Genomic DNA, 27,868 nt, shown 5'->3' on the forward strand with positions numbered 1-27,868 from the left:
TATTGTAGTACCTCTACCAGCTCTATCTGCACATCTCTCCCACTGGAAATAAGAGACACAGCAGTACAAATTATTGTTTATTTTGCTTCATATATTGATTTTTTTTTTTTTTTTTTTTTACTTGAAACAGCATGTCTTGGAAAGTCCAAGACAACATACACTGTAAGACAATGCAAAGACATTCTCGTAAACATCAGAGGCAAAGAAGCTTAATAAAAGACAGAAAAACTAAAATGAAGCATGGTAGGTAGATAAAAAAAAAAATATATATATATATATATATATAGGGGAGGGGTGCAGGGTGTCAGAGTTTCAGCTCCAATCTAGATTTTCTATCAGTACACAGTGACATAAAAACACAACACACGGAAATGCTGAATGGGAATTCATCATGAGAAGAAAAAAAACAATCAATAAACACATCGATCAATAAACCAATTCCAATCATCAGAGGTTCAGGCTAAGCTGTGAAGGTGAGGATGCCGGAAGGATGGAGTGAGGCGTTTCAGGTACACCAGTGAAGGAAAAGTGCTGATTGGTTTACAGTTTGTGAAAAAATAAACTCACTCATCCACCAAGTGTCTGTCTTCACCTGACATTTACATATGATGTTAATCCTGCACAAACTGTACATTTGTAAGTGAAGATATGAGCACTGACTTTACATTTCTATTTTTTTAAAAATCTATTGTGTTCTATCCCACAAGCACAAAACTGTTATTGAGAGATAATCTTGCACTTGTGGAATGACTTCTGAGTAGGACTTTCCCTGGTTGTCTTTGTGTGGATCTCAATTTACAAAATACAAATAAAGATGGCAGAATTATAAATATTTAGATATGTTCAGGTCTGATATCCAATACCTTTTGTGCTAGGTATTGGATAACTGCTCCAAACAACAAGACATGTGGATGTACAAAATAAGATCTGCATTTATGGAAATACAGTCAGTCAGGACTGTAATATATGACCAAAAAGGCCACCATTCAGTTAGATAAAGAGATGCAAACACCTTTAATTACAAATGTACACTTTTTCCCCACAATCCAAAAGTTGATGACACTTGTCATCCAACTAAAATCATTTCTGTACCAACTTTAATCCATACAGTCTTCTCCTGCTTCTTTAAACCTATATTAGGTTTAATATTGTTGCGACTGGTTCATCCTGTGAAGGTTGCAGAACTGAGAGATGAGTCTCTGCCCCACTGTCCAAGCACATAAAGGCAATAAAAGGAACGTGTGAAGCAATGGGATTATACAAAAATAACTGAATTGTAAATTACAAATCTAGATTTTAAGCTCAGAGTCTACATTCTTTGCATCATGCACCATCCATAAGCAGCCACGCACTGTGTGATAGATACATGGGCAGGCAGGTCCGTTTTAGAGGCTCTAAAGTGCATCGTGTGTCGTTCTTGTCTTAATGAAGTCATTTGCTGGGAGCACGTGATGGCAGCAGAGCTTTGTCTCTCAGTTCTGTCAGTAAACATTTTAAGGTGTGCTTGAGTAGGTAGGGAAAGGATGGATGAATGGATGATGGCTAGATGGAGGAAGAGCGGGGTTAAATGCTGCCCAGATCCACTACCCCTATCACAGTGAGGCACTCTGAGGGTCATGAAGCTGTCTTTGGATGTGCCTCTGTCACCGTACTGCAAGTTGGGGGCGGGGGTATCAGAGGAGCTTCTCTGTATGACATTTGAGGACAGCAGACTGAATTATTATCTCCCTGCTTCATCGTCTACACACTCCATGCTTCTGTTCTGGGCTTCTGCTTGAAAGAAAGACTGCTTTATTGTCTGTACTTAGTCTCAGAACGCTGGTGTCTTTTCTCAGAAGCTGGAAGATTGTGTCTGTTTCACTCTGCTACCATCAAGCTAAATCTCCCTTTGTCTGTAAGAGGTGAATTCAAGAATCCCAGCGTTTGCGTGACCGAGCAGAAGTGATACCAAGCAAAACATAATCTGACTGATTCTTTGGAACATGCCTTAAGAAAAACAATCTCTCGTTGGTAATCTGATGACCTTAACAGTGCCTTAAAGCAAATGCAACAGACACATTTCTGTGATTAAACTAGCACCTTTTTGTGATTAGGAAATGCAGTCCACTGAATATCCTGCATGTCTGGATTTCAGCATGTTAAACCTCGCTGAAGACTTATTGCTACAACCAATCAAGATCCTAAAATTCACCTAGCAACCACACCAACCTTTGAAAACACAGTATGTCTAAAATAATTTCCACCTTAATAGCTTGAGATCATGCAAAAGAAATAAACACCTAACACATCCAAGATCATATTGCAAGTAAATACAAAAAAGATTACATATTTCAAACATATAGACAAAGAAACAAAAGAAAAATAATGGCAGCAGTAATAAAGGACCAGCACCATCGCTGGCATCATGCAGTGTGTGTCTAACCCCGCAGATTAACCCAGTCACTGCATCATGTCACACACACACTGAGGCTGTGTATTGTGCGCTGGGCTCAAACCTGTCCAGGTTTCCATCTAAACTGCTACCAGTGCTGCTCTCAATGGGTTCTTATTGAGTTAATGCCCTTGTGCACAAGAGAGCACAGAGATGCCGTGGCCCAGGATGCTGAGTGGGTCTGAGTGTGTGTGTGTGTGTGTGTGTGTGTGTGTGTGTGTGTGTGTGTGTGTGTGTGTGTGTGTGAGCTTCTTCTCACAAAAAACAAAACAAAAACTGACCATCCTGGGCAATCAGAAAGCAAATGTCTAAAACCTTTGAACACTGCTGCTGACATTTTTTGGCATCTTCTCCTGTGGTTACTTAAGTAGGACTAGGAGACGCTAAACCAGCTGATCCTCAGATGTAACAGCATGAAATTAAATGGCAGACATGAAGAAAAAAGTGAGAGAGGAGGAACCTTTGGGGAGACTGAAGCAGCTGCTTCTTTTCTCTCCCTTTAGTCAGTTTTCTCCTCGGTTCATGGGTGCAGTCAAGGGACTGAAAGCTCTCCATGTGGACTGAATGGGTGAGTGTGTGTTAGGGGTTCTTCACAGAGAGGGTGAAGGTGGTGTCACAGTGGTGTTCAGTCACATATGGGTGTCAGTATGATGGTGGAAGTGTGTGCATCTGTGTGTGCATGGGGAATGTAAGATTTATGAGTGTGAGGTGTGGCGGTCTCAGAGTGAATTCGTTCAACACATGTCCCACAGGAACGTGACCTCAGTCCCCTCCCTCTTTAGTGTAGCTCATCTACTTTGTAAAAACTCGTCTTCGTGCCCGTCTACACACAGGCCTCAGGAGTGCTGCCATTGTTCATCTTAACATAGATCTTGGGATCTTCGTCACGTTCGTCTCTGAGGCGCTGAAGCTGGCGGCTGTGGTGCAGCAGGTAGAAGGGCAGGCAGAATCCCAGCATGCTCAGCACCAGCAGACCCACGTTCACCTGGGCACCGCGTGAGGAAAGCAGTTAGATATAATGATGTGCTAAAATTTGAATTCTACACTCTTTAAAGCCAGTATCTCTGTGCATCATCTTACCCATAGGGGGTCTTCCTCCAGGGGTCCCACCATGGCCATGAAGAGAGGTTGCTGGAGCAGGGCGAACAGAGCGCTGATCAGAGACTGCATGCCTGTCAGGCTGCCAAACTGAGAGGATGGATACCTGCAGGGGACAAAAAGCATGAGTCATATGGGAAATTTAAACAGGTCACTTAACTAACCTGAGCTAACTGTGACTATCAGGCCCAATAAATCAATTTACAGTGAATCAAATTAAAAACAAATTCACTGTCAGTCATATATGACATGCCCCCAGACACACTGTTATGTAATATTCACATCCTGTGTAGGCTCATTTTGGATAATATTGTTCTTGCAACTCAGAGGAAATGTTTTGGCAGGTATTTTAATTCATTACAAGAAAAATGCCCAATCATCATTTTCTCTAAATGCAGCGGTGTCAGCTAATAACAATAATAATAATAATAATAATAATAATAATGATGGATTGCATTTATATAGACTAATCTCTAGCTGCAGTCATTTGGCAATTTTTCATAAGATTTTTGAGCTCTTATCACCCTGCACACAGTCTCAGGTTATCAAAGTGTGAGGACACCTCACCTCAACTACGTAATTATAATATAATAATTATAACTATAATTATAACAATGGGGGAAGGGGTCTTTATTGATAGGAAAAGCCACACAAAATCTATGCCCTCCTTCATTTTGTCTTTGCTGGACCAATTCTGGCTGATGGGCTTTATGTTTGACACCCCTGCTCTAGAACATGAGCAGAATCTTGCCCAAAAAGAGTGATTGTTGACACAGAAGGATAGAAATGCCTACAATCCACTTATCACTTTCTGTATCTGGTGTAGGACAGCGTTACTGCACAATTCCTTACTGGTTTGCCATCATCTTCGCTCTCGCTCTGCAGGCCTACTTGCTGTCCCTAGAGTGTTTAAAAGTAGAATGGGAGGGAGAGCCTTCAGTTTTCAGGCCCCTCTTCTGTGGGACCAGCTTCCAGTTTGGATTCGGGAGACAGACACTATCTCTACTTTCAAGATTAGGCTTAAAACTTTCCTTTTTGCTAAAGCATATAGTTAGTGCTGGACCAGGTGACCCCGAATCCTCCCTTAGTTATGCTGCAATAGATGTAGGCTGCCAGGGATTCCCATGATGCATTGAGTTTTTCCTTTCCAGTCACCTTTCTCACTCACTATGTGCTAATAGACCTCTCTGCATCGAATCATATCTGTTATTAATCTCTGTCTCTCTTCCACAGCATGTCTTTCATCCTGTTTTCCTTCTTTCACCCCAACCGGTCGCAGCAGATGGCCGCCCCTCCTGAGCCTGGTTCTGCCGGAGGTTTCTTCCTGTTAAAGGGAGTTTTTCCTTCCCACTGTCGCCAAAGTGCTTGCTCATAGGGGGTCATATGATTGTTGGGTTTTTCTCTGTATTTATTATTGTGCTATCTACTGTACAATATAAAGCGCCTTGAGGAGACTTTTGTTGTGATTTGGCGCTATATAAATAAAATTGAATTGAATCTTTTAAACATGTCAGACACTTACACAGCAGCATAAAGCCCGCCAACTGCAGAGTGGATGAAGCCTCTCACAATAGTGTGCAGGATAAAGGAGACAACCTGAAGTAGGAGAGAAAAGAGGAAAAGAAAGATTTTTTTACAGTAAATAAATGCTCAGGTCACACCTGCTGGGTATTCACTGAAAAACAAAAGGGTTTGTCTTTGACAAATGAGTTTCAAGAGAGAACAAAATAAACTGCAACAACATTTTTGTCCAGCAGGTGGCTCCACAGCACTGAGAAATAGCAGCAGCTGCATTGCCATGTGAGTGGTTTAACACCGTGTGCATTGCTCTCTTCTGCAGTGTTTAGTCTCCCTCTAGGGGAGACCTACAGCACCAGCACATGCAGAGGAGCGTGAACCCCCAACACCTAAACACTTTATTAAAATGACTCCCCCAGCCTCCTACTGCATACCTGAAGTGGGAGGTTGGGGATGATACAGGTAACGCCAAAGCCAACCAGGAGTATGTTGGTGAAGATAAAAGCTCTGGTGGCATTGACGATCTTCTGGATCCGCTTGTCAGGGCGACGGGGTTGACCAGGCTCTCTAATAGAACAAAAGAAGAAGAAAACATTGAGAACATCTGGGGTTTTATAGAATTATTTGTTACTCCTGAGCGTGCACGCTGACCTCTTGGTGCTCTTGTCATTTTCATCCTCACAGTCTTTAAGCTTCCAGTCCATTACGTAGCCAATCACAGGAGAGGTGACCAGACAAAGGAGCTGGAGCACGCCAAAGATGGAGGTGTACACGCTCACTAGGAGACAAACAGCAGCAGAGGCAGCGTTATTACGGTTTCAGGGTGAACATCTGGTAAACAGTACGAAGACATCAGAGGGTGGTGCACACTGACAGGAATGGAAAAACAGTTTGCCGATGTCATGGAGCTATTGGGGGGTCGGGGGTCATGCAAAAAAGTGGACAAACAGTTTAGGGTAGGGAGGGGGGCAGAAGGTTGCTAATGTGGCCTCATGTCTCTTACCCACTTCCATCCTCTCCACTGCAACAACAGCAGGAAGCCAGCATGACAGAGATGTCAAAGATGTGTTAAAGATAAAAACGCAACTGCTCTCAGAACATGTATAGCTTGACACACTAGCTTTATGAAACCACACACACCTGTGCTGAGGTCTCTGTCTGTTAGGGACTCCAGGATGGTGTTCATGGCTCCCATGTAGAAGATGAGGCGCAGCTGAGTCACGCACATGGTGATAAGGCTCAGCAAGAAGATGGGACTGAAGATACTCTTCATGAAGCTCTGAGCTGCAGAGGAAATAACAGAAGTCAGGGTGAGATCAAATCACTGTGTTAATATACCACAAAGATATTAACCAAAAATATTGGATAAGGATATTTTTTTCCTTCTATGCACAGTTATATGAAATCATCCAAATCATTTTACGGAGCAGAAAGTTCTATAATCTGTTTTCATGACCTTACAGATGCACGCTGCCTGCATCAGAAGATACGATGTTTTCAAAATCAACTTTATCTGTGCACGCTGTAGGAAAAACTAAGAGCAAAAGTCAATGTAAGGGCTAAGATCAGCTGTTCACTGCTTGTGGAAAATGACAATCAGTTTTCAAAAAAGTATTTAATACCTCTAAAGTGTTCAGTGGTAGAAAAAAATGACAAAATATACGAGGCCTAAGTTGTGGTACACTGAGGATGACTTTAGGCATAGCAGTGCTTTGAGATAAAAGTCTAACCTGAGCCAATACCAAGAGGTGTATTTACCACATTTGTTTCTTTTCTCATTGCTATTCATATCATATGAGTCAACTAGGTCAGGATCAGTCAATATCGACCTATATCAGGCTATAAGTTCATTGCTGGTTCGCTGAGTGTTAGTGTTAGCATTTATAGGTTTGCTAAATTCACTCAGTAGTTATATTCGTCAGTTGTTCTTACATAAACAAACCCATGGACTTAAAAAAAGAAAGAAAAAAAGATAATTTCAATAAAAACAGGAATGTACGAGTGAATTCATAGCATCTTGACAAACAACCTACATGATAATGACCTCGTTTGAAGCCTCCACTATCAGCAGCAACAAACTTTCATCTAAGGTACAGATGGTCAAACATGCAGAGCCTCTTTTCACTTTCTAAACAGATGGAAAACTCCACCAATAAAGCCTCTCCCGCTGGCTGAGAGGAAAGGATGAGACTGACATGTAAATTTTCCCACTGGCACCCAGGTGCCATGGTGACATCTTAATGTGAATGAATGTCTGGAGGATTCAAAGAAAGGCCGGTTCTAGGAAAAGTTGATCATTAATGAATGGTGTGGATAGAAGTGGAAAATGGACAGCTGTCCATACATAGAAACGCCGGACACACCAACTAATGATGGGTGCCCAGATGAAGCAGATAGGTTCATTGCCTTCAACAACAGGTATCTATCCTGGACTTAATTGTTTGAAAATGCTTGTAAAGCACTAAAATAATTTATAAGTGAACACAGCTGTTAATGTAAAACTAGCTTATATTTCATTTCAACATTTACAAAATCCGCCAACATATTTACAAAAAGTTCTTCAACCTTCATTCTCTATCTACAGCCCTAGTACAAAATGTATCTAACATACCAAACAAGTGCTGACTGTGCCGGTCCAGATACATGATTTAAGCGCATTACTAACAGAAAACACAAACATTTGGATCTGACCTTGATCCTTATATCTGAGGAGGCAGGACGAATAGGCCAAGGCCTAAGATGCATGTACTCTGCAACCCTCACAGCTGCTTCAACTTACATCAAACGGAGAGGGGAACAAGTTTGTGTGTGAGGGTGTAACATGGGCCTCTTTAAACAGCCCCAGACATGACCAGGCTGTTATGAAACCAGCCATGGGCATCCTGAATGCACTGAAAACACACACAGTCAGAAACTGACTGTAATGGCTGATACAGTCCACCACAGTGCTTCTCTAAGGCTCCCTGCCAGCGCGACACACACCTGCTGAGCCCCTTTCTAAGAACAGGGTCTGAACCGATTCCACGGTCCGTTTGGTACCAAAGAGACCGAGAGAGGTGTGACAAGACTAACCCACTGGGGGTCCCTGACCCTGGTAGGAAAGCCAGGAGGGCATGGGTAACAGAGGTTATCTTAGCATGGATGTGATATTTTCCAGCCAGCCAACCTAAAACACTACATACAGTGTTATCACATTTTAAAAATGTAAAAACTAACAGAAGTGTTAACCTTTTTAAAAAATTTCACACTTTAAAACTTACATTAATTTGAAATACATAATTGTTAAATATTCTATGTAAATAAAATTCATTGCCAAAATAAATGTAAAAATTGTAGGTATATTAATAAGTATATTGTCTATATTTTAACTTGGATTTATGATTCAAAGCACACAGTAAGGGCATTAAGTTAATTTTTACAAATTATAGAACACTTTGCACTTAAGGAGCCTACACTATAACAACGGAATTCAAGTCTTTATTTTTCATATCAGTGGGATTTATTTTATTTATGCTGGATTCCACTTGGCAGCAGTCCTTTCAAAGAGAAGAGATGCACTTTTATGACTTGATTACTGGCAAACCTAACACACGTAGCACCTCTTTTGCTCAGTTCATTTTAAGTCTAACTGCACCAGCTGACTGACTTTTGAGTTGTGACAATATTCATCTCCTCAAGAATGACTAATTTGATCATAAGGCACACTTATGCTGACTTGTGCATGTTTTTGGATTTCCTCCTGTCACAGACAGCAGTTACATTCTGTCAGCAGCTTGCTGGAGATTCCAGTTTTGACGACCAGATGGCAAAGAAAGCCACTGCTAAAAACTGTGAATGGGCTTTTACAGTCTTTCAAGAAACATAACTGTTGCTCCAATTCAAGTAGTTTCTATTTTAAGTTCAGTCTTTATATAACAGACTTTAGATGTTAGAGCTTATTCAGACTTACTCTCCTCCTGACTCTTGCAATTCACCTCCAGGTCAACGGTGGACAGGCACAGCTTGTTGGCCTCTTGTGTGGACAGCTCTTTGGAGGGCGCATCCTGCTGCTTTATGGCGTGGCCTACACTCAGACGGCGTCCCACTGTGGTCACCTGCCGATAAAATTGCTTACCGGTGATCTTATGGTCAAATCCTAGCCAGCTGAATTTGATTTTCACCCTGACAAAGGAAAGTAAGAAAGAAAGGGAAATGTAAGCAGACACCAAAAGCAAGAGGCTAAGTAAACATTAAAAGATCCAGGTGAATGAGAGCAAAGTAGGCTGATCATCTGGTTTTATGGTCTTTCCCCTTTAGGGCTCTAATGGTCTCCACTGCATTATTTTGGGATTTACTGCAGATAAGTGTGTGCGCTTGTACGTGTTTGGAATCTTGCAGTGTGTATGAGGTAAAGCAGTGATCTCTGTGGAAAATCCAGCGTGCCTAGGCTCAGTCAGAATCATTTTTCGAGCAGGTGTAACTCGAGCTTAGCTAATAATTCTGCTTAAAAACAGCTACACATATGTCCATGCGGCTTTGTGTGCATGCCAGACTAAGTATGCCTGTTTGTCTTACGTGAAGTCCATGTCTTCTGGGCCAGGGAAGGGCTCCAAAGGCCAGTTGATGAAGCAGTTCAAGAAGACGAGGCAGGCACAGCCGGCCCAAACCAGAAGGATGGAGATGAATGTGGCACCCAGATCATAGATCACCTACAGGCAGGAAGACAGGATCCACACAAAAACATCATAATGGAGAATCAATAACACACTCTCCAGTTGCAGGGTTATTCCTTCTGAGTTAATACTGCCCTTTAGGAAAATCTTTCAGTCATGGATGAGGACATGTGGATGTTTGAGGTAAATCAAGAATCAGCCAGGGTAAGTGAGTGACTGTATGTTACCTTGATGCCAGGGAAAGTGACAGCAGAGGAAGCATAGGATCCAATCATCAGGGCAATGAAGGTCGACCTCAGATCTCCAAACATGTTGGGCAGCTGTGAAGAGAGCAGACAGATCAGTTTAGACATTTAACTGCAAGACCAATTTCCTTTTAAATGCACACTCTTATGAGTCCACAGACTCATAAGAACCAAAGCAGTCAAGCTTGACCTCTTTATGTCACCTGGCTATGATTTACATTATCAAAAAAAAGTGGCCAAGGGCTTAAAGGAGGACAAAAAATAATCAATAATCCATAGCACGCAGAAACTGCGAAACAAAAACAAAAATAAAACAGCTTTCTCATTAGCTGTATCAGTTGAAGGCTTTTGAGTGTGAAAAGTGAAGCCTGTGGAGAAGTGGTTTGTTCTGCATTCTTTATGATGCCCAGTAGGAGGCAACTCCTCTCATTGCAAAAACAAGTCTGGATCTTAAATCTAATGACAGTCCCATATAAAACAAAACAGAAGAAAAAGCAGAGTAAGGTGTGACTACCAACTACTACATTTGTGTGCAATGCCCTGAACTATTCCCCATGATCCACCACTCAAGTGCATTCAGGCAGGCATGCCTCTTTACAGCAATATAATACATGTTTCTATAGAGCTCGTGCTCAGCCCTGTCATCCACGTTCAATTTGTAAAGACAGATGATCAAAATGCTGAACTCAAGGTTAAAGTCCCACATAACTGGACCGTTCATGTCTTCTGCTGCAAATGAAAGTTTTTAATGACAGCACACCATGAATCTGTTTTCACTGTGAGTAATATTAGCTCATGTGGGCTAATCTCAGCAAACCACTATGCTATGCTACATTTTAGCATTTGCTGCTTAGTACTTGAAATGGTGCCTGAGGAAACAGGCTGTACTGTTCAGGAAAAGTTACAGCATTGAACCAAACTCACATGTATCACAACCCATTAACCTACAGCAGTGGAGCTGCTGCAGTCAAAATGACATCTATTACCCATCTGTAATTGGATTAGCTTCATTTCTGCTCTGTGGACAGCATATTAGGTTGCACACTAATCTTTGTTGTCATATTTTGTCCTTATACAATCCACTTAGACCTGCAAATGGCCACTGACTGTGAAAGAATGCAGCACACTGCATACATACGGCAAATGGTTTAATCTGCTGCTCACAAATATTGACTGCTGATAGTCTTGTCCCCACCAAGTATGTGCACACTCTGTGCTGGACGCATTAATGTGTTTTTGTTCCGAGATCTGCAGAAGAGCAGAGACAAAAAAAGCTCGGGTCTTCCATAATGACACTCCGCTCTTGACGAGAGATAAGTGTACGCCCTGTTCCTTTACTAGGCAACTTCAGAGTGTAAACAGCCGTCTTGAGGAAGTGAAAAACAGCGTGAAAAATGAGAGCACCATGTGGCTGACTGGTCTGATGTAGGTCAGAGTTCATCTGTGCCATCTGGATTCAAAGTGCTATATAGGAGAGAGGAAATCAAACTCGGAGTCAAAAGCATTGAAAGGAAGCTCCTGCAGTAAACGAGCACAGGCAGGGAGTTCAAAATTTGACTGTAACTCATCAGTGAAAGCGTTATTATGGGTCATAAATAGCGGAGGCGCTTCCCTCCAGCTCCGCTCTCATTGTCCTCATCTGTCCATCCACCCGTCCGTCGAGGCGCTGTGCTCGCCACAGGGGCGAAGCTTGTTAGCCAGCTGCTCGAACCCCCTCACCCCATATGAACGTCACTCCCTGTACTAATTGGAGCAAAGGTGAGCCACAAAAAAATCACTACACCCCAGCCAGGTCATCCAAAACAACAAGGCCCCCCCAAATTCCTGCACAACAAGGGGGCAAGTTGGCTGCCCTTTGGCTCGCTTGGTGAAGAGGAGACAGAGGACACGTAGATCCCCGTCTCAGCAGATTCTGTGTCACGATGACAGCGGCCCGCTCACAAATCTATGCAGTCAGCAGGTTCAGATTTCCCTGCTGGCGCTGCAGCACTTCCTCACTCTGTCCTGTGATGATGGCTCTTTTTATGCCAGACTTTTGCAAGACTTTTGTTATTATATTGTAAATCATGGGAAGAGTTTGATTTAAGCAACTGAATGAAAATGATCAGTGAAAAAGTACTTCAATGTAATCCTCCATTATTTCATTATAAGCATGTTGTTTAAGAACAACAGAAATCACTCTGGGGGGCAGATTCTCTAATAAGTTATTTTAATCCAGGCCCTAAATCCCTAGTTCAAATAAATAGCTCCCCATTCAGTTACCAAATATTCAGTACAGTTAAACAAGGAACAAGGCCACTGCAGTGTTGATAAGTCAGTCCCTGACTTTTCTGCCATTCACCTTTTTTGTCTGATGAACGGAACTGTTATCATTGGCATTAACTTCGGTGAGCACACTGGAGAGTGGGAGAAAACAAAATCACGTGAGTGAACGGTAGCATGCCCGAAGCAGTGGGAAAAAAAGAAAAAAGAAACATAACAGATCTAGTGCTTGTGATACTGCTGAGCAAAACAAGCTTACGTCACACTGGGAGTTTCTGTGACTGACTCTAGTTCTTAGTCAGAGTCAGCTGCTGAGACCACTGTTTCCCAAAAACATGTCACAAACCGGTTTGGACTGCTAATCATGAAAGGAGAAGTAGGGATTAATGGGTTCAGCAGCGTGAGGACAAAATGTGGGCGGGTGCGTCGATGGGAGCAGCAGCTGTCGGGCTCGATGAGGAAGAGATAGCAGAGATTCTGTAGCTTCAGTCAATAACACTTAAGTCAGGCAGACTGACCAAAGAATCAGCTGTGGCCTCACGTGCTAACAGACACACTGTAACTGTAAATGGCCTCTCAACAACAGACAAAACTATGCTCCTGTGATCACAAATTTGTGACATGGTATAAAGACACTTTTTTCTCAAAGGGGATTCACTGAGTCTGTATATATGAACGAGCTCTTGATCATGAAAGTGATCAAAAAGCAGCTGACTCTTCATGCAGGCTCACAGCTCAGTGAAGCTCTGTGCACAGCTTCACAGAGTCAATCCCACAACGCTGCAAATACACGTAACAATGCTAACATGATAAGAAAAGGTAACACCTTGTACTTTGTAATACTGTTTACATGAGCTGTACTAGTGTTTCGTGTCTATCTGCTAAAGGACTGCAGATTTAAATTAGCTACTAGCTTCAGATGAATGTTTTTAAATATGATACAACACTATATTTTTTAGATTTTAGCCCATTTCTGACTATTTCTGCCCCAAGTAAGAAAATCTGTAATTTTTATATCTGCTCATTTCTTATTTGTCCTGCAGTGTGCATGCAGTTGAATCTTTTCCCCTTTTATGTGCTTGTACATTAACCATCTTAAGAAGGTTAATGTACCCTTACACTTTGTTGGACATATGACAATATTGTAGGGCCATGAGAATATACACTGTCCTGTACTTTTTAACACCAAGTCAGATGACATGAGAGCTTTCATAAAAATGTTTTAGTTCCAATTCCAACTTGGACGATAATATTTACAACCTAAATATGATATATAATGGCTTGAAAATTGTAATCATACTCTTAAATGTCAACCATATATCTGCACAACACTTTATGGCAATCCATCCAACAGATGTTTGTTAAGCTAGCTAAAAATCTGTGTGCGTTTTTCAGTCCCAGTCCCTGTAAGACCTGACTTCAGAGAACAGCCGCTTGTTTTGGTGCTTTTTCTAATCATCAGAGGAATGTGTCGCCTATGTTTCTCGGCCTTCAAGGTACAGTATGTGATCATGTAGTTCTTGATCCAACGCCTTCCCAGTGTTTGCTGTGGAAATTTCATGTCCTCACCTTTCTGCTTCACTAAATACAGGCTTTGCTAATCCCTTACTACTTCTTTTAGTTTTCTAATCTCCACATCATCACAGATATCACACTTGCTGTGTTCATTTCCACTGTGAGTGGTGCAGGAACAGACTGAGCGCAGCCTTATACCTCTCTAAAGGTAATAACACCCATCACCAACCGCTCTTGTTGCTTCGTCCCTGAATAGCCCTTTTGTTAGCTCTATGGTCACAGTGTATCCGTGCACAAAGTACACACATGATGGGCCCTGTATTTGAACGGCCACTAAAGGTCTATTTTATCTTCAGAGCAGTGACCTGGAGATAAGAGATCAGGGACTGGTTATTGGGTTCAGCAGGTGTGTGGGTTTTTTTTGTTTTTTTGGTAATGCACGTGATTGATAAATGGTGTAAACATAAAGACAACAATAAAACATCAATATATCTGGAGACACAAACATGAAAGCAAAAAGTGGGCGTTTGGGTTTTTGTTTGAAGGGTATCCATGTAACTTATCATTTCACTTATCATTTTAGCAAGCTGTCAATATCATCAGTGTGATTTATATGAATGAGTGAAAAGAAATGTTTCTTTCACAAATGCTCCTTTTTAGCTAGTCTCAAGGTCTACAGAGGTTGTTTTGGGGTTTTTTTGCATCAGCACAACCCTTTTATCAGCCTTGATACAAACAGGTGGATTACTTAAAGGCATGCTAACAGCTTAGTATCACTGTTAAGCCACAGACAACTTCAAGAAACTAGGCTAGCACTGATGAAAGAAATTGCATGGGCTAGAAGCATAGGTTTTAAATGAGTTGGATAACTGGAATTGGTTCTTGACTCTTGCGTTTTTTTAGTATAGTAGTTGCCTTTGGCAAGCGTTCTTGTCTATTCTTACATCCTGAAGAAAAATCCCTATAAGTATAGCAAAAACTACACATGGAAGTTGGGGACTTATGCAGTGGGCACATTAGCATTGCCCTATTTTGTTGATAAGGCAGGCGGAATGGGCTAAGAAGTGTTTTATGACCAGGGGGGCATCCTGATTTGATTTGCAAAAGGCAATATGCAAGCAATGTTACTGAGCTTTCCAATTTAGTACAGCACTTAAAAGACCAGCAAACAGATCTGAGCAAAGTTGAAAGAGTTTGCAATGGCTAATGTAAGCAAGGTTAATGCAACAGAGTCAAGTTAGATGGATACATTTCAGTCTGTGTCCTGTAGAAAAATATAACGTTTAACATTTTAAATAAACAATCTGCCATCATCAGAGATTTAAAAAAATGTTTAAAAACACACCCAAATGGAAAAGGTTTAAATAGAAAAAACAGTATTGCCAAAATTATTTTATGTTAGGCATTGTAACATCATAAATCTTTAGAAATATTCCCTATTTAGCATGTGGCTAAAACAAAACCTGACCATAATGCTCGATGTGCTTCAGCTGTAAAATTTTAAACACACTTTAACTCAACCTGTTTATTAGCAAATATTAACATTAGCATTTAGCTCTACCTTACGACAACACTACAGATTTGCTAGCATACCTGTGTGAGTCAATACTGTAAAACTTTTTTTTTAATAATGTTTGCTTCAAATAAACGCACAGGGGCGCTGAAACCTGCGCTGACTCATTGTTATTTGGTGACAGTGCTGAATGTAATGAGTGCAAACAGAGGAGCTGTGACCCACTTATACATAATAAGTAGGCTCTACGTGTTTGTTTATTATATATCAGAGGGGCTTCGGGCAAGATTGACTCAGGCAACGGAGTAAGACTACAGTCTGCATCTATTGTCTTATCACTGGACTGTGCAAACATTCTGTCACTGCAATTTTTTGGCCATGGCACACTTTTGCGCAAAGTTTGTACGCCACCAAGAGTGTGTGTCTGTGTGCGCTGAGTGTTTAAAACTGAAATGAAAAAGGCAGTGTGAAGTGACAAAGACACCTGGGTGAGGAGTGGGAAAATATGCTGAGTCTTTCGTGCAGAAAAAAAAAGAAGAGAAAATTTGATTCAGCCGTCTGAGAGGAAAGAACAGAGAAATGAAAGGAGGAAGAGGGTTTTGCCGCAGCAAGTGGAAACTTCAGCACCCTGATGCTGCTTGACCATTGAGAACCAGCTCTAACCGGTCCTGTCCTGAAACACAGGATAGTCATAAAGAGCAGCCAAGTGGGCCATAAGAACAGCAAACACCAGATGACAAACACCAAAAGGCATACTTCATTCAACCTGACGTCATCTCACTCTCTCGCTTATTAGAAGTCAATTTCTTTTTCTAAACTTACTTAGGGGTGAAACCAGCAAACAACAAAGCCAGCAATGTTTCCACCAGAAATATGACTTTGGAAGGGTGCGGATGTCTCTGAGCTAACATTAAGATCCAACATTACCATTAATCTGGGATTTGCAGTCATTCCAGCTCCTCTATTCTAGATCCCTCAGCCACCCCGATCAGACCATTCACGTCGCTACGCAACGCTCGATATCAGTGATTGCTGCTCTGTCTGGCCAGCTTCCATCTCACATTACTGAATAACTCCTGACCTTTTTCACTCCAACATTGTTTCCCTACGTTTTGTGCTGTAAACAGTTTATATAGTATACTGTGCTTCCTCCATCTCATTCCAGCCTGATCTTACTGCTTTTTGTTACAACTCCCATCCCTTCAGCGGGTGGAATGAAGGCCTGTGTGTGCACTTTACACATTGTCCAATCACTCCCCATTTCACCTTCAGCCACATCTCAAAGTTGGAAAGTGACTCAGTGAAGAGAACATTTACATTTCACAACTATGACCACAAGTCAGCAAGCTTGCTGGTATACAAACGTGTTTTCAGATAAAGAAACAGTCAGTGCATTCAAGACACTGGACAAAAAGCAGATTTTTGAGCAGAGCTTCAGATTCAAACTCAGCAAGCAGGGTGGGCTATGACATGTCCCACCAGTCAGACAAAAACAAGAGGCGGAGCTTGGAGTGTGCCTGTGGGTGTGGTTTTACAGTACGTATATAGAGGGGGTTTGTAACATGAAACTGCTCACAAGTCAAAACTGTGAGGAATGATGAGCAAAGGGAAAGTCATTATTAACTGCAGCTCTCTTCCTCTCTTGTCTCCTGCACTCATCCTTCATTGCCTGTTTTCATCGACAGCTCGGGACAAAGAGTTTGGGTAGGATGTAGAATTGAGGCAAAGACAAAGAGGAAGAACGGAAGAAGTCAAATGAAAAGAGACTGAAAAGGAACATAAAGCAGTAGAGGAGGGAGATAATTTTGGGAACATGCACAGACACACAGTGAGAAAATGGCACAGGTCACAGTGACCTGAGGAGTTTCAGTGACCTATGATAGTCCAAATGCAGCTTGTTTTCCACGCCCTGAAAAATAAAGGTTATAGTTTCTCTCTCATAACCCTTCACACACAGCTTCAGGAAAAAGAGAATGAAAACAGATGAGCATTCACACAGCAGCACTTTTTATTTGCTTCTTTCTCAGTTTCTGCAGCATTTGATAAATTTAAATTACAGGGGCTCCACTTTTTTATGATTAGGTTTTATTTTTCAATACTTCTTAGCAGCATGGAACAATAACAATTTAAAAAAGGTTAAATTCACACGTTTTAAAAACCTTTTACGACCTTCTGAATCTATCGATTAAGTGCTTTTTAAGCTCTGCAAACACCCTGACACACATACACACACACACACACACACACACACACACACACACACACACACACACACTGAAGTGGCAGTATAACTGAAATGTTTGTCTGGACCTGCAAGGAGCGGTAAATCAGCTAAAATAACACACACACACACACACACACACACACACACACACACAGAGTTTCGACGGTCGTGTGAGAGCAGCTAAAACTGAAACAGGAGAAGACGAAAACAGGCGGGCTCAGACTAAAGTGCGGAGGGAGGAGTGCAGCAGGATAAAACCAGCTGAACAGCTAGTGCATGTATCCGTCAGGGTCCTAATACACAGCCTGGAAAGGAAATGGAAAAGCATGGGTGGAGAAGACACACACACACACACACACACACACACACACACACACACACACACACACACACTGCCCTCCTGTTGCTACTTCCTGTTTGAGTCATTTTCTGAGAGAGTCCACCTCTGCTGTTCAGGCTGGAAGAGAAATGCTGTAGCTACCATGAAGCAGCAAAGTGATACACATACGCGCAAGCACACACACACATACGTCCTTGTGTGGATGAAATAGTAATGAGGAGAGGGCTTTATTTGGCTCGTAGCCAGAGCAGGAGTGAATAATAGATCACTGCTCTCTGCCTTGTAACAACTCTCTTGCTCACGTGTCCTCTCCTGTGATGCGGCACTTTCTCTGACTGATGAGGTCATCCTGACCACTGGCTTTCCTCAGGCGCTGCATCCCTCACCACCCTTCTCCTATCTACACACCACCTCTTATACCTCTCCTCCAAGCAGTCTGTTGTCAGCCGTCTCTCTCCAGCTCTTCATTCAGCCATCTTTTTTAAATGTTCCCTCCGTCCAATGCATCCATCTTTCTGCCCCTCACTTCTTTGTATGCACGTCTGAAGCCATCACTTCACACTTCACTCTCTTCCTCCATCTCCACTTTTAATACCTTTTCATTTCTCCAGATATCAGTGTTGTGGCTCGCTGATATTTTATTACAGGCTGTCATTCAGAGAGGAAACAAACTGCATGTAATTGCCAACGAAGTGGAGATTTTAGTGTCGGGTTGTAGAGAAGCTGGCGGCACTACCTTTCCTTGAAAAATGAGGTTGTTGTCGTAATAAATTAAAATCACTGAGGTATTCCACAACACTTTATTTACAGAGCTATGAGACATTTCACAGGGTGAAGGGATTCTTCAGCGTGCCTCTATGAGTTATGGAGGATATCCCAATAACGTGACCGAAAGTTTCATGTTCAAATCATAACATTTCATTCAAAGAATATATTTTAACCACAGCGGCCCACACAGACTACAGCCTCAGCAGGCAACTACCACGTCAAATAAGAGAGAGACTCGACAGTGAACAAATGCTGAACCCATACCCAAGGAAGAATTCCCGAGCAATGAAGATGGAGGTGAAAGCTAAAGGTCCAGTGGAAAAAGGGTTCTCAAAAGCTTATTTTGAGGAAAATTTAGTCAGTTTTTTTTGTTGTTGTTGTTTTGATTGCTGATTCTATACATGCAGTTTTATGTCCCAATCATGAGTCTCACCTCCCAGTAAAAAACAAGACTTTTGTGGAGAAGTAGGAATGAACCAGAGCAACAAATGAAATACCAGCTATAAACAGACCAAAGCTAAGTATGTCCCAATAATGTGAGCTTCGTAAAGCATCTCTTACCGTCAGTGAAGTGAAGGTCATGCACATGCCTCCAAACCCATTCATCGCCAATGCGAAGAAGATCAGGATGGACAGATCTACGGGAGAAAAGCAACACATGCAGAGGTTACTAGACCAACTTACTAGGCCGACACATGACGAACCTCACGTACTGTATCTGATTGATTAGCATTAATACATCACATGAGCCGTGATAATGTAATGAGATGTATGTGACACAGGTGGACGTACGTACTGTTGGGATCGCTGGCACCATAGGCGATGAGGAGACAGGAGAAGGCAAAGCAGGCACTGGAAAGACAAAGCAGTTGGTTATGAAAAACAGGTTGGACAAGAAAAGGACCATCGCTATCTAACAGACAGCAGGATTCACGGGCTCACCTCCCCAACAGTCGCAGCTTCCGCGGCCCGTATTTGTCCATGATAATACCCAGGGGCAGAGTTATGGCTGACAGCAAGAAGGAACCCACAGTAAAAGCCAGGTTCAGCATCTCATCCTGGTCTTTGCAGATGGGCCAGTTGTTCATTTCCAAGTACTCTTCTTCTCCGCCTTTGGCTGCAGGGGTGGATGTGTTGGAGAAGTTGAAGCTGGAGCTGTTTTCTGGTTGGAAATAAGAGAAGATAGAGTTTTGTGTACTTTTTTTTGTCAGTATTTCCATTTTCCAACATAAGACTAACAAGGCTAAGGTCCCGTTGACACAGTCTTCTAGACATTTCTAGAGGTGAGAAATGAACACCTGCTTGCTTTTTCAGAGCTTATTTCTAATATTACTCTGGAAATTCTGAGCTTTTGCAGCCACCCCTCCCCTCTCAGAGCTGAGCTGCTGATCAAAAAAGCCAGGAAACTCATTCAAAGGTCAAGTAAACAACCCAATACAGGGTAAACAAGTACCAGAATAGACCCAAAGTGAACCCCCCGCATGGTGGAGGGGAACTCTGTAACAGTTTTAATCAGTCTGCCTCCTCTGGTGAATTACTGGTAAACACAGTCCACCGAGTTCATGTGGAGTCTATTTTTGTCCTTGTGCTCGATAAGGCCGCTGCTGTTGGGTAAACTCTGCTGGTGTCAGACAGATAGACAGAGGACACAGAGTAGCACTGATTGAAGAAAACAACTCATCTTTGATTAGGCAAGGAAAACAATACAAGTCAAATCAGCAGTTACCACATACTTCATATGTGGAGGAGGGAGCTTTAAAGAAAGTCATCTGAGTGTTTTCTTCATTTGAGTCCTGCGGGCAAGTTTGCAGCAGCAGCTGAAGTCTCTGCACACTCAGTGTAAACAGAACTGGAAATCTGCTTCCCGTTACAAGAGTGTGTCACTGAGCTCTGCCTCTACTGAAGGGAAAAGGGAGGATGGGAGGAAGGATGTGTTGTTGTTGTTGGTCTCAAACCCCTGAGGCATGAGTTTGAGACCAACAGAAAGCTGTTACTTCATATTTAAGCCAGAGTGGTGCAGAAAAAAACTGTCATGTGCCCTGTGATGAGAGGAGATAAAAGGTAACGTGGCTAAATGAATATCTGATGACTGCAGGGTCATTCTAATGCTGGTGCATCCATTCACTGAGGGACGTGAGGACACTTGAGCTCCAGAGGCTGCTTTTAACTAAACACATGCAGAAGAGCTCAATTATGCACAAGGGCAGAAACATGGAATGATCTGTGGGATGTTACTAAATGTCCTCCAACTCTAATGTGATGCATTTTATTCAAGTGCATCCTCACAGTGGGATCTTCCCACAAGGTAGGCTGCATCATCGTCATACTGATTTACAATAAATGGATAAACGCCACAGTGCATTTCCAAGTGGGAAACTCTTTCCTTGGTTGCTGTTTCTACAGTTTGGGATTAAGCTTCCAATCGCAAAATCTCAAAATTATTCTTAAAAAAAAGAGCCAGTACACATATGTAAAATTAAAAGTCACACTGATTCATCCACTGGGAACCATGAATAACTCCAAGATATTACACTGAATACATTTTAAATGGCACCTATAGTGTTAATAACAGTGGCGGTTCTTAAATCTGTTGGGACCCTGAGCAAAGATTCACAAGAGGGATGCCCGAAGTAATCTTCTTGATGTTTGTTGTATATTTGCTGCTGTGACAACTCAAATTCTCTCTGGGATTAATAAAGTTTCCCTGATTCTGATTATGTTATAACGAACAACAACAGTCCTATAAAATGAAAGAGATCATTTTTATTTTGGCACAAGACCCAGTTGACTGATGTCTATTGTCTATGATCTTTCAGCCTGCTAGCTATGCTAACAACCCAACAGGGTGAAGTCAGGTGGGGAAGTCAGATCTCTCCTACTGTTATTGCAAACTTTGCACATTGCCACTGCTGCAGTTTAACGTTTGAAGTTGCCGGCCTTGTCTGGTAGCAAGAAACACATCTGGTTAGTAAAGTAACGTGATCACAACAGTCAATAAAGTCTTTCATATTGGCACCACATCTGAAAATTAGTTACAGTTTTTTCATCTAATATTATTGTCAATTATAGAGTATGTGCTCTGCCTCCCAGGCAGGTATTTCACATCAACTAGACAAGAGCATTAAGTGCTGACTGTGAGAGATGATAGCAGCATCTGTCCTCCAGTAGCCCCAACTACTGCTGACTAATCAAATGGCCACAGCAAACATGAGTCAATAATGGAAGAACCCTGTCCACGCAAACACATTGAGGCATAAAGCTCCAACTCCCCTTCTCTGAAAATGTCTTTTTGATAAGTCACATTATGTCCACCACTCTTCAGTGTTCTTTTCAACACCACAGGAACCTTCTAAGATTCTCAACATGGCCTTTTGTTTAATAAACTCCTGTGGATACAAAGGATGTCACACAGCCTCATCTCCAACAAAGTGATTTGGTTTAATCATTACTACAATGTGCCAACAGGACTGTTCTTTTGGTTTGTCTGTTTACCAAGAAACGTTGTTTATCACTAAAAGAGTCAACTGACAGGAGAGCATGAGCAATGATAGGAGAAACATCGCTCTAGAGCCGACAAACCACAACCATGCTACAGCAGCTGTATTAACACAAAAACAGAGCAGTGACCTCTTGTAAGGATGTGGTTATTATGCAAAGGTCAAGTGATTGTTACAAGTCTGTACACCTACCCATGTAGCCTCAACAGGTAAAATACAAACAGAGCAGCAGCACTCTACTTCAACTACTGAAATCATGATTTCCTTTGGAGTAAAACAATAAAACTATAAAAAAGCTGTTTTGGTCACTTCACACCATAGAAACACCAAAGGGTAGGAACACAAACTGTCTATTTTTATGATTTAATTTGAGATATATGCGAAAACTGAACAAACAGCTCATTCAAATAGGATATCAGTCACACAAAGGATCATATATTCACACTGTGCCTTCATATTTAAGTCTCCAAAGCACCCCTTTCCTCCTTCATCAGGGCATCTGTTTGCAGGAAAATGCCTGCTCCTCCTAATTTCACTCACAGAAGTGAAATGTAAAAAAAACAAAAAAACAAAAACAAAATGCGGATTTAACACAATAATGGGTGGTTCTTAAAAGTGTGGGCCTACAGTGATGTGACAGAGGTCGGGTCACTGTGGAAGGAGCTGAGTCAACAGTAAGAGATACCTAAAGCTTAATCAGAGCAAACAGATAAGGAAATGACCCAAGCAAAACAGTCAGAGAAAGAGAATTAACAGAGCTAAATTGATTTAAAAAAGGTTTTATATGCACAAATTAACCCTGCGAGGCTTTCGCGGCTGCTGCTTTGTGGATACAAAGAGAGAAATACACAGAGGAAGATACAATCAGAGGATCAAAGAGACAAAGACAGAGAGCAGCCTGTCTGATGATCACTGTGGAGAATGAAGGGATGAATGGTCTCATTCACAGGCGGGCTGCAATGGATAAAAACTCAATCCCTGATGATGAAGATGAAGGGGCTAGTTCTTTTCAGCATGGTGTTACATTTCACCTCATCTACACTGTTTCTGTGGAGAGCACTGATTACCAAATGCTAGGAAGGAGGAACCACTGTCCTCATCTGGTTGGGTTTTTTTTTTTTGCTTTTTAAACAGGGCAATCTTTGATAACCAAATAATAACCCTCTGAGTACAGCAGCTCACTGCATCATCTTTGATCACAGAGTAGGAGACAGAATCAAATAACAACAAAATGACCATCTCTGATGCATCTGTGGCATTGTTGTGCAGGAGCACTTTATGGATGTTTTTGAGGGTTGTTCAGACCTAGGCTGCTGTCGCCATAATGACCCGTTTTCCACAAGAAGAAGCCAACTGTTGGATCAATGAGAAGCTTGTGCTTGCCAATATGCAGGCAGCCACTTTTCTCAAAGGCCCTGCTCCTGCTGAGAGAGGTAACACACTGTACTGAGGATGAGGTGCCAAAGTAAGATAAAACATGGGTGCTTTCTACAAAAAGGTTTGCACACTTGCTTATGTGTTCTGCATAATTCCACAGCAGAGGAACAGCAAGTACACCTGAGTGTTAAGATCAGTGTCCTGAGGCTTTCAGTTTTTTACTAGCTCAGGGGATCGTCATGCAGAAAGGAAGAAAGGATGGAAAATGAATGAATTTGATGTGTTTTTGTTGGAACAGGTCAAAGGGGCCCTGAGCAGATACTCAGGGCCCCTCCACCGCCGCCACCTTCCTCGAGCTACATCTCTAGCCCCCTCAAGTACTCGAAGTAAACAACCCCCCCTAACCAAAACCACAAACCCACTTACAGTAAAGTAGACTCACCTCGTCCTTTGCACAGGTAGGAGTAGAAGCCCTCCGACTTGAGCATGATGAGCAGGGACGACCAGCCAAGAAGCACAGCAGAGAAAAGCAGGTTCTCAATGACTGCTGTAACCGCCATCCACCAGCGGCGGGAGAAGGCCGTGGCCAGAGTAGGAGCCATTTTGGATGGATCAGAGGTAGCAATGTGCTAGACCTGACCGAATATGAGGAGGGCTGCTTAAGCCTGGAAGATAAGATAGAGACAGCAGAGACAAGATGACAACCAGAAATTATACCCATGGTGAGGTACTTCTTACTGGTTTATTTATAATTATTTTTGTTAAGTCTAGTTCATGTAGTTCTTTAACATTATGAAATATTTGAACAATATGACCTCTTGCAAGTGTTTTAGATGATTCCTGGAGCCATATTCAGTACAGGTCTTTTTTTCTAACCTGCTGAGGACGGTTGTGATCGAGAAGACAGTCACAAACTGGAAACAGCTGAGACATTTGAGGAGCAAAGCCCTCCTATAAATATTAAACTGTCTCCCCCTGACATATCTGATTGGCTCCAGGGTACAACAGGTCTCCTCTTATTGGTTGTTTGTACAGCAGCTACACGTGAGGTTGTTGTTGTATTCCACCCGAATAGGACACGGCAGAGGGTGTTTACATTTTTGAAAATGTTGTTTGTATAAGTTTTGACGTGGAAACTGTCATATTTAAATTTTATTTTAGTTTTAATATTAAAAAATGCCATAACAGGACACGACTTCTCCTCTGCTTGTGCTGAAACGTGAGGCGTTTTATTTGGGGTTGTGGAGCAACCCTTTGTCATAAACGTTGTCCGAAAATCCCACTTCAACTGAATGCAGCGCAAGCTCAGCCGGTTCGAACCAGCGCGGCGCGAGACTCAGCTGCTGCTTGGTGTTCACCGCGAGCGCTTCTCAATGAGCTGGCTCTGCTGTTAGTACATTGTGCACCGTTACAGAGGCTAACGTCATAACACATAAAATACTAACTGGAAATGTATTGAAACATCCAGAAATGAATTTATTACGAACACACAGCCCACATTTATCTGATAATACCGAGCGACATTATGTGTAATTGTACTTGTTTTAATTCCCCAGTAAAAACTCCATCTGGCTAGCACACATAACCTACTTGTTCCCTCCACTTTGCTCATTTTAGACAGTCATCTGTTGAAAGAAGGCCGGTTTAAGACTACTGTCCGTGTTTTTGTGTGAATATGAACTTTAGATATCCTAACTCGACGACCCCAACACTAACGGCCGTGAAAATAAGCTAATATAGCTTGAACACACACAGACCAGAGTTCATTAAAAGTTTGTGCATTTCTCAGCAGCAGCTTCGTCGCACTGAACAATGAGACAAAGAACACTGCGGTGAACGAGCAGAAGCCTTAGAACTGGTCTGAACTGGACTAAAAGTATCCGCACAAAACACCCCTCCACCGCCGCCACCTTCCTCGAGCTACATCTCTAGCCCTCTGCAAGAGACACAGAATATTATATTCCCATTCCGGTTTTGAATTTCAAAATAAAACGCGTTCGTGTTCAGCCGCGTGCTCTCAGCGCTCGACGCATTCTTGCTGCTTTTATTTTTGAAAACCACTTCGTCTGATTTTCCGGGTCTGCACACTTTAGGTTTCAGCATTTGACGCCGATCTCAGCCAGAAGCTCTCAGCTGTTCAGTATCAACAACAGCTCAGGGGGAACCGCCGTCATCATGCCCAAACAAAGACAGTTAACTAGACACAAACAGCCTCCAAAACAAAGCATCCCCGCTATCACTCTGCTTCTTCACAGCAGCTTCCGTCACATTACTTCTACCATAAATCGAACCAGTACTTTAAAAGCACCTTCAGTTTGGTTATTAATTATTAATAAAGAGAGGAAAATGAAGTATGTTTGTGTGTGTGTGCCTGTGTAAATATGGACTGTGTGATCATATCAGCTGTAAGTTTGCTGTAAAAAGCGCAGAAAAAAACGAAGCGCGGATGGAAAATGACTGACACACAGTGAGAGGCTGGATGAAGTTGATGACAGAGTCACGGCTGATGCAGCTCGAGCTTCCTCTCAGCAGCCTTTAAACAAAGCGGAGACACTGTGAGTGAAGGACGACACTGCAAAACGCCGCCTGTCACAGATCACGTCCTCTCAGAGTATGTGCAGCCTCTTCCCCGGGGAGCAGTGTCTGCAGAGCATCCTCTGATGCGAACCTCACCTGAAGCGCTCGCGTGTGTGGATCCTGGAGGTGGCGTGGGTGTGGGGGGGGGGGGGTTCAGCTGAGCGGCTCGGTCCTCGCAGTTAGATCCGCCTCTGCGAGGGAGAGCGTCGGTCGGTGGAAGAGACGCGGGGCAGCGGTGACAGCTCACAGCCAGGTGCCTCCCGGCTTTCTTTAGTTCTCTGTTTTTCTTCTCGGGGGTCGTCGCCTCCTCTTTTATACTAGCGCAGCAGCGGTACACAAACAACAGAGCTACTCCATTGGCTACTGGCTGAGCTAGAGACCAACCGTGGCCAATCAGAGCGCTCCAATGTTATACATGTGCACTGTTTCACAATATATTAAGAAATATACTGTGAGGGCTTGTTTGGACACGGACTGAACAGCTGGTCATTATGTAGCTCTCACTGTGAAACAAAAACAGTGTCATAAAGAGGACAGCAGAACCCAGACTGTCCAGCTGTGATCTGTGGAGAAAAAATGTTCTGCATCTGCATTAAAGGTGTCAGTGGGCTATGGTAAACTAGGAACCTTCTGAAAAGCCTCTTGTGTGTGTGTGTGTGTGTGTGTGTGTGTGTGCTTATGTAAGCCACAAATTGCCCATAAATCCACCAGAATATGAGGTGACACCCTGTTTACTTTCAGCTTCGTGCCAAATGCAGGATTCCTTGAAATACAGGAGAGGAGGGTTTACATGGTCCAGAGTAAAAAGGCCCGCTGAGGAGGGCAAATAACACCAGGGGAGTATTCTCAGTGGGCGACACCTGCTGGCTGCTTCAAACCATGACAGCGCAGTGCAGAGATCATACAGACAGTTAAACCACTGAAAATGTGCTTCTCAAAGGTTCAGCGGGAAATCTAGTGTTCACTGTAGCACAGACCTCTAAACTGTTTGACAGCAGAATCACATGATCAGCACTCACGTGATCAGTGGAGCCACTTAAAGGAGTCTGTGTTGAATCAGATTCAAACAAATTACCATGAGATAACGGTCTTGATGCACGCTCAATTCCAAAAAGTTGATTGTGTTAATCTGGACATAGCATTTTCAGTGGGACTCAGATAGCTGCATTCCTATTTCATCCTCCCTACAACAACAGACACTTTGGAGATGGAGATCATTGCTTTTGTGACACGTTAGGTATTCTGTAGCACTGACACAACCATTTGTGATTTTTGAGGAGGTAATTTGGATCAGATTTGACTCCTGCATGTGGCTCTGTCCCCACACGGTTTAAATGAAGAATATGATATGAGCTGTCTCACTGTCTGCAGTGCAGTTTGTGCTTGAAAACAGAGTTTTCTAATTCTATCAGGCTGATCTGTATTTTATAAAACATCCAACTTGGATTTTTTTTAATTATTTAATGATTGATACAAAGGGGGGAACTTGAGCAGCTGCACAGCACTTACACAATCAAATATAGGGAGGTGTTTGGTAGTTTTTATAAGCTTTGTTGTTTCCTGTCAATATTTGTTTCCCCCAGCGGTGTGCTTTATATGTTGATTATAGGCTAAAATTCCCCCCAATAACTTTAATAAATACAATATTTATGCAAGATGTTGTCTGTAATCACAAGACTGATGTGGTGAAAGTCTCAAAATGGGATACTGACGTGGCGAAAGCCTGCAGATTATAAAGCAGGGCCTCAGCAGCCTGAACTAGTTGGCACTCATAAGGTTTGTAACTTTCCAGGCTCCTGTTGTTGCAGGACCTCCGTCTATCCTCAGTCCACCTCATAACACCACGGTGTG

The 27,868-nt window shown here is 42.4% G+C and overlaps 1 protein-coding gene across 2 annotated transcripts; it reads right to left on the bottom strand.

Moving 5' to 3' along the window:
* Positions 1-64: 64 nt before the first annotated feature.
* LOC116323707 (large neutral amino acids transporter small subunit 4-like) lies at positions 65-26,347 on the bottom strand. Of its 2 annotated transcripts, none has more exons than XM_031744110.2 (14): positions 26,114-26,347; positions 23,883-24,105; positions 19,509-19,728; positions 19,363-19,418; positions 19,128-19,204; positions 9,927-10,019; positions 9,602-9,735; positions 8,997-9,208; positions 6,188-6,331; positions 5,699-5,825; positions 5,482-5,614; positions 5,052-5,125; positions 3,512-3,635; positions 65-3,416 (listed from the first exon to the last, which is right to left on the bottom strand). In XM_031744110.2, exons 2-14 carry the CDS (start codon positions 24,040-24,042, stop codon positions 3,255-3,257), a joined length of 1,716 nt encoding a protein of 571 aa, XP_031599970.1. In that variant the 5' UTR covers positions 24,043-24,105; positions 26,114-26,347; the 3' UTR covers positions 65-3,254. The 2 variants fall into 2 exon arrangements, with proteins under 2 accessions (XP_031599970.1, XP_031599971.1); XM_031744111.2 differs by lacking the exon at positions 26,114-26,347 and adding an exon at positions 24,256-24,340.
* Positions 26,348-27,868: the final 1,521 nt, after the last annotated feature.

Source organism: Oreochromis aureus, linkage group 14, assembly GCF_013358895.1.
Source record: "Oreochromis aureus strain Israel breed Guangdong linkage group 14, ZZ_aureus, whole genome shotgun sequence".
Lineage (NCBI taxonomy): Eukaryota > Metazoa > Chordata > Actinopteri > Cichliformes > Cichlidae > Oreochromis > Oreochromis aureus.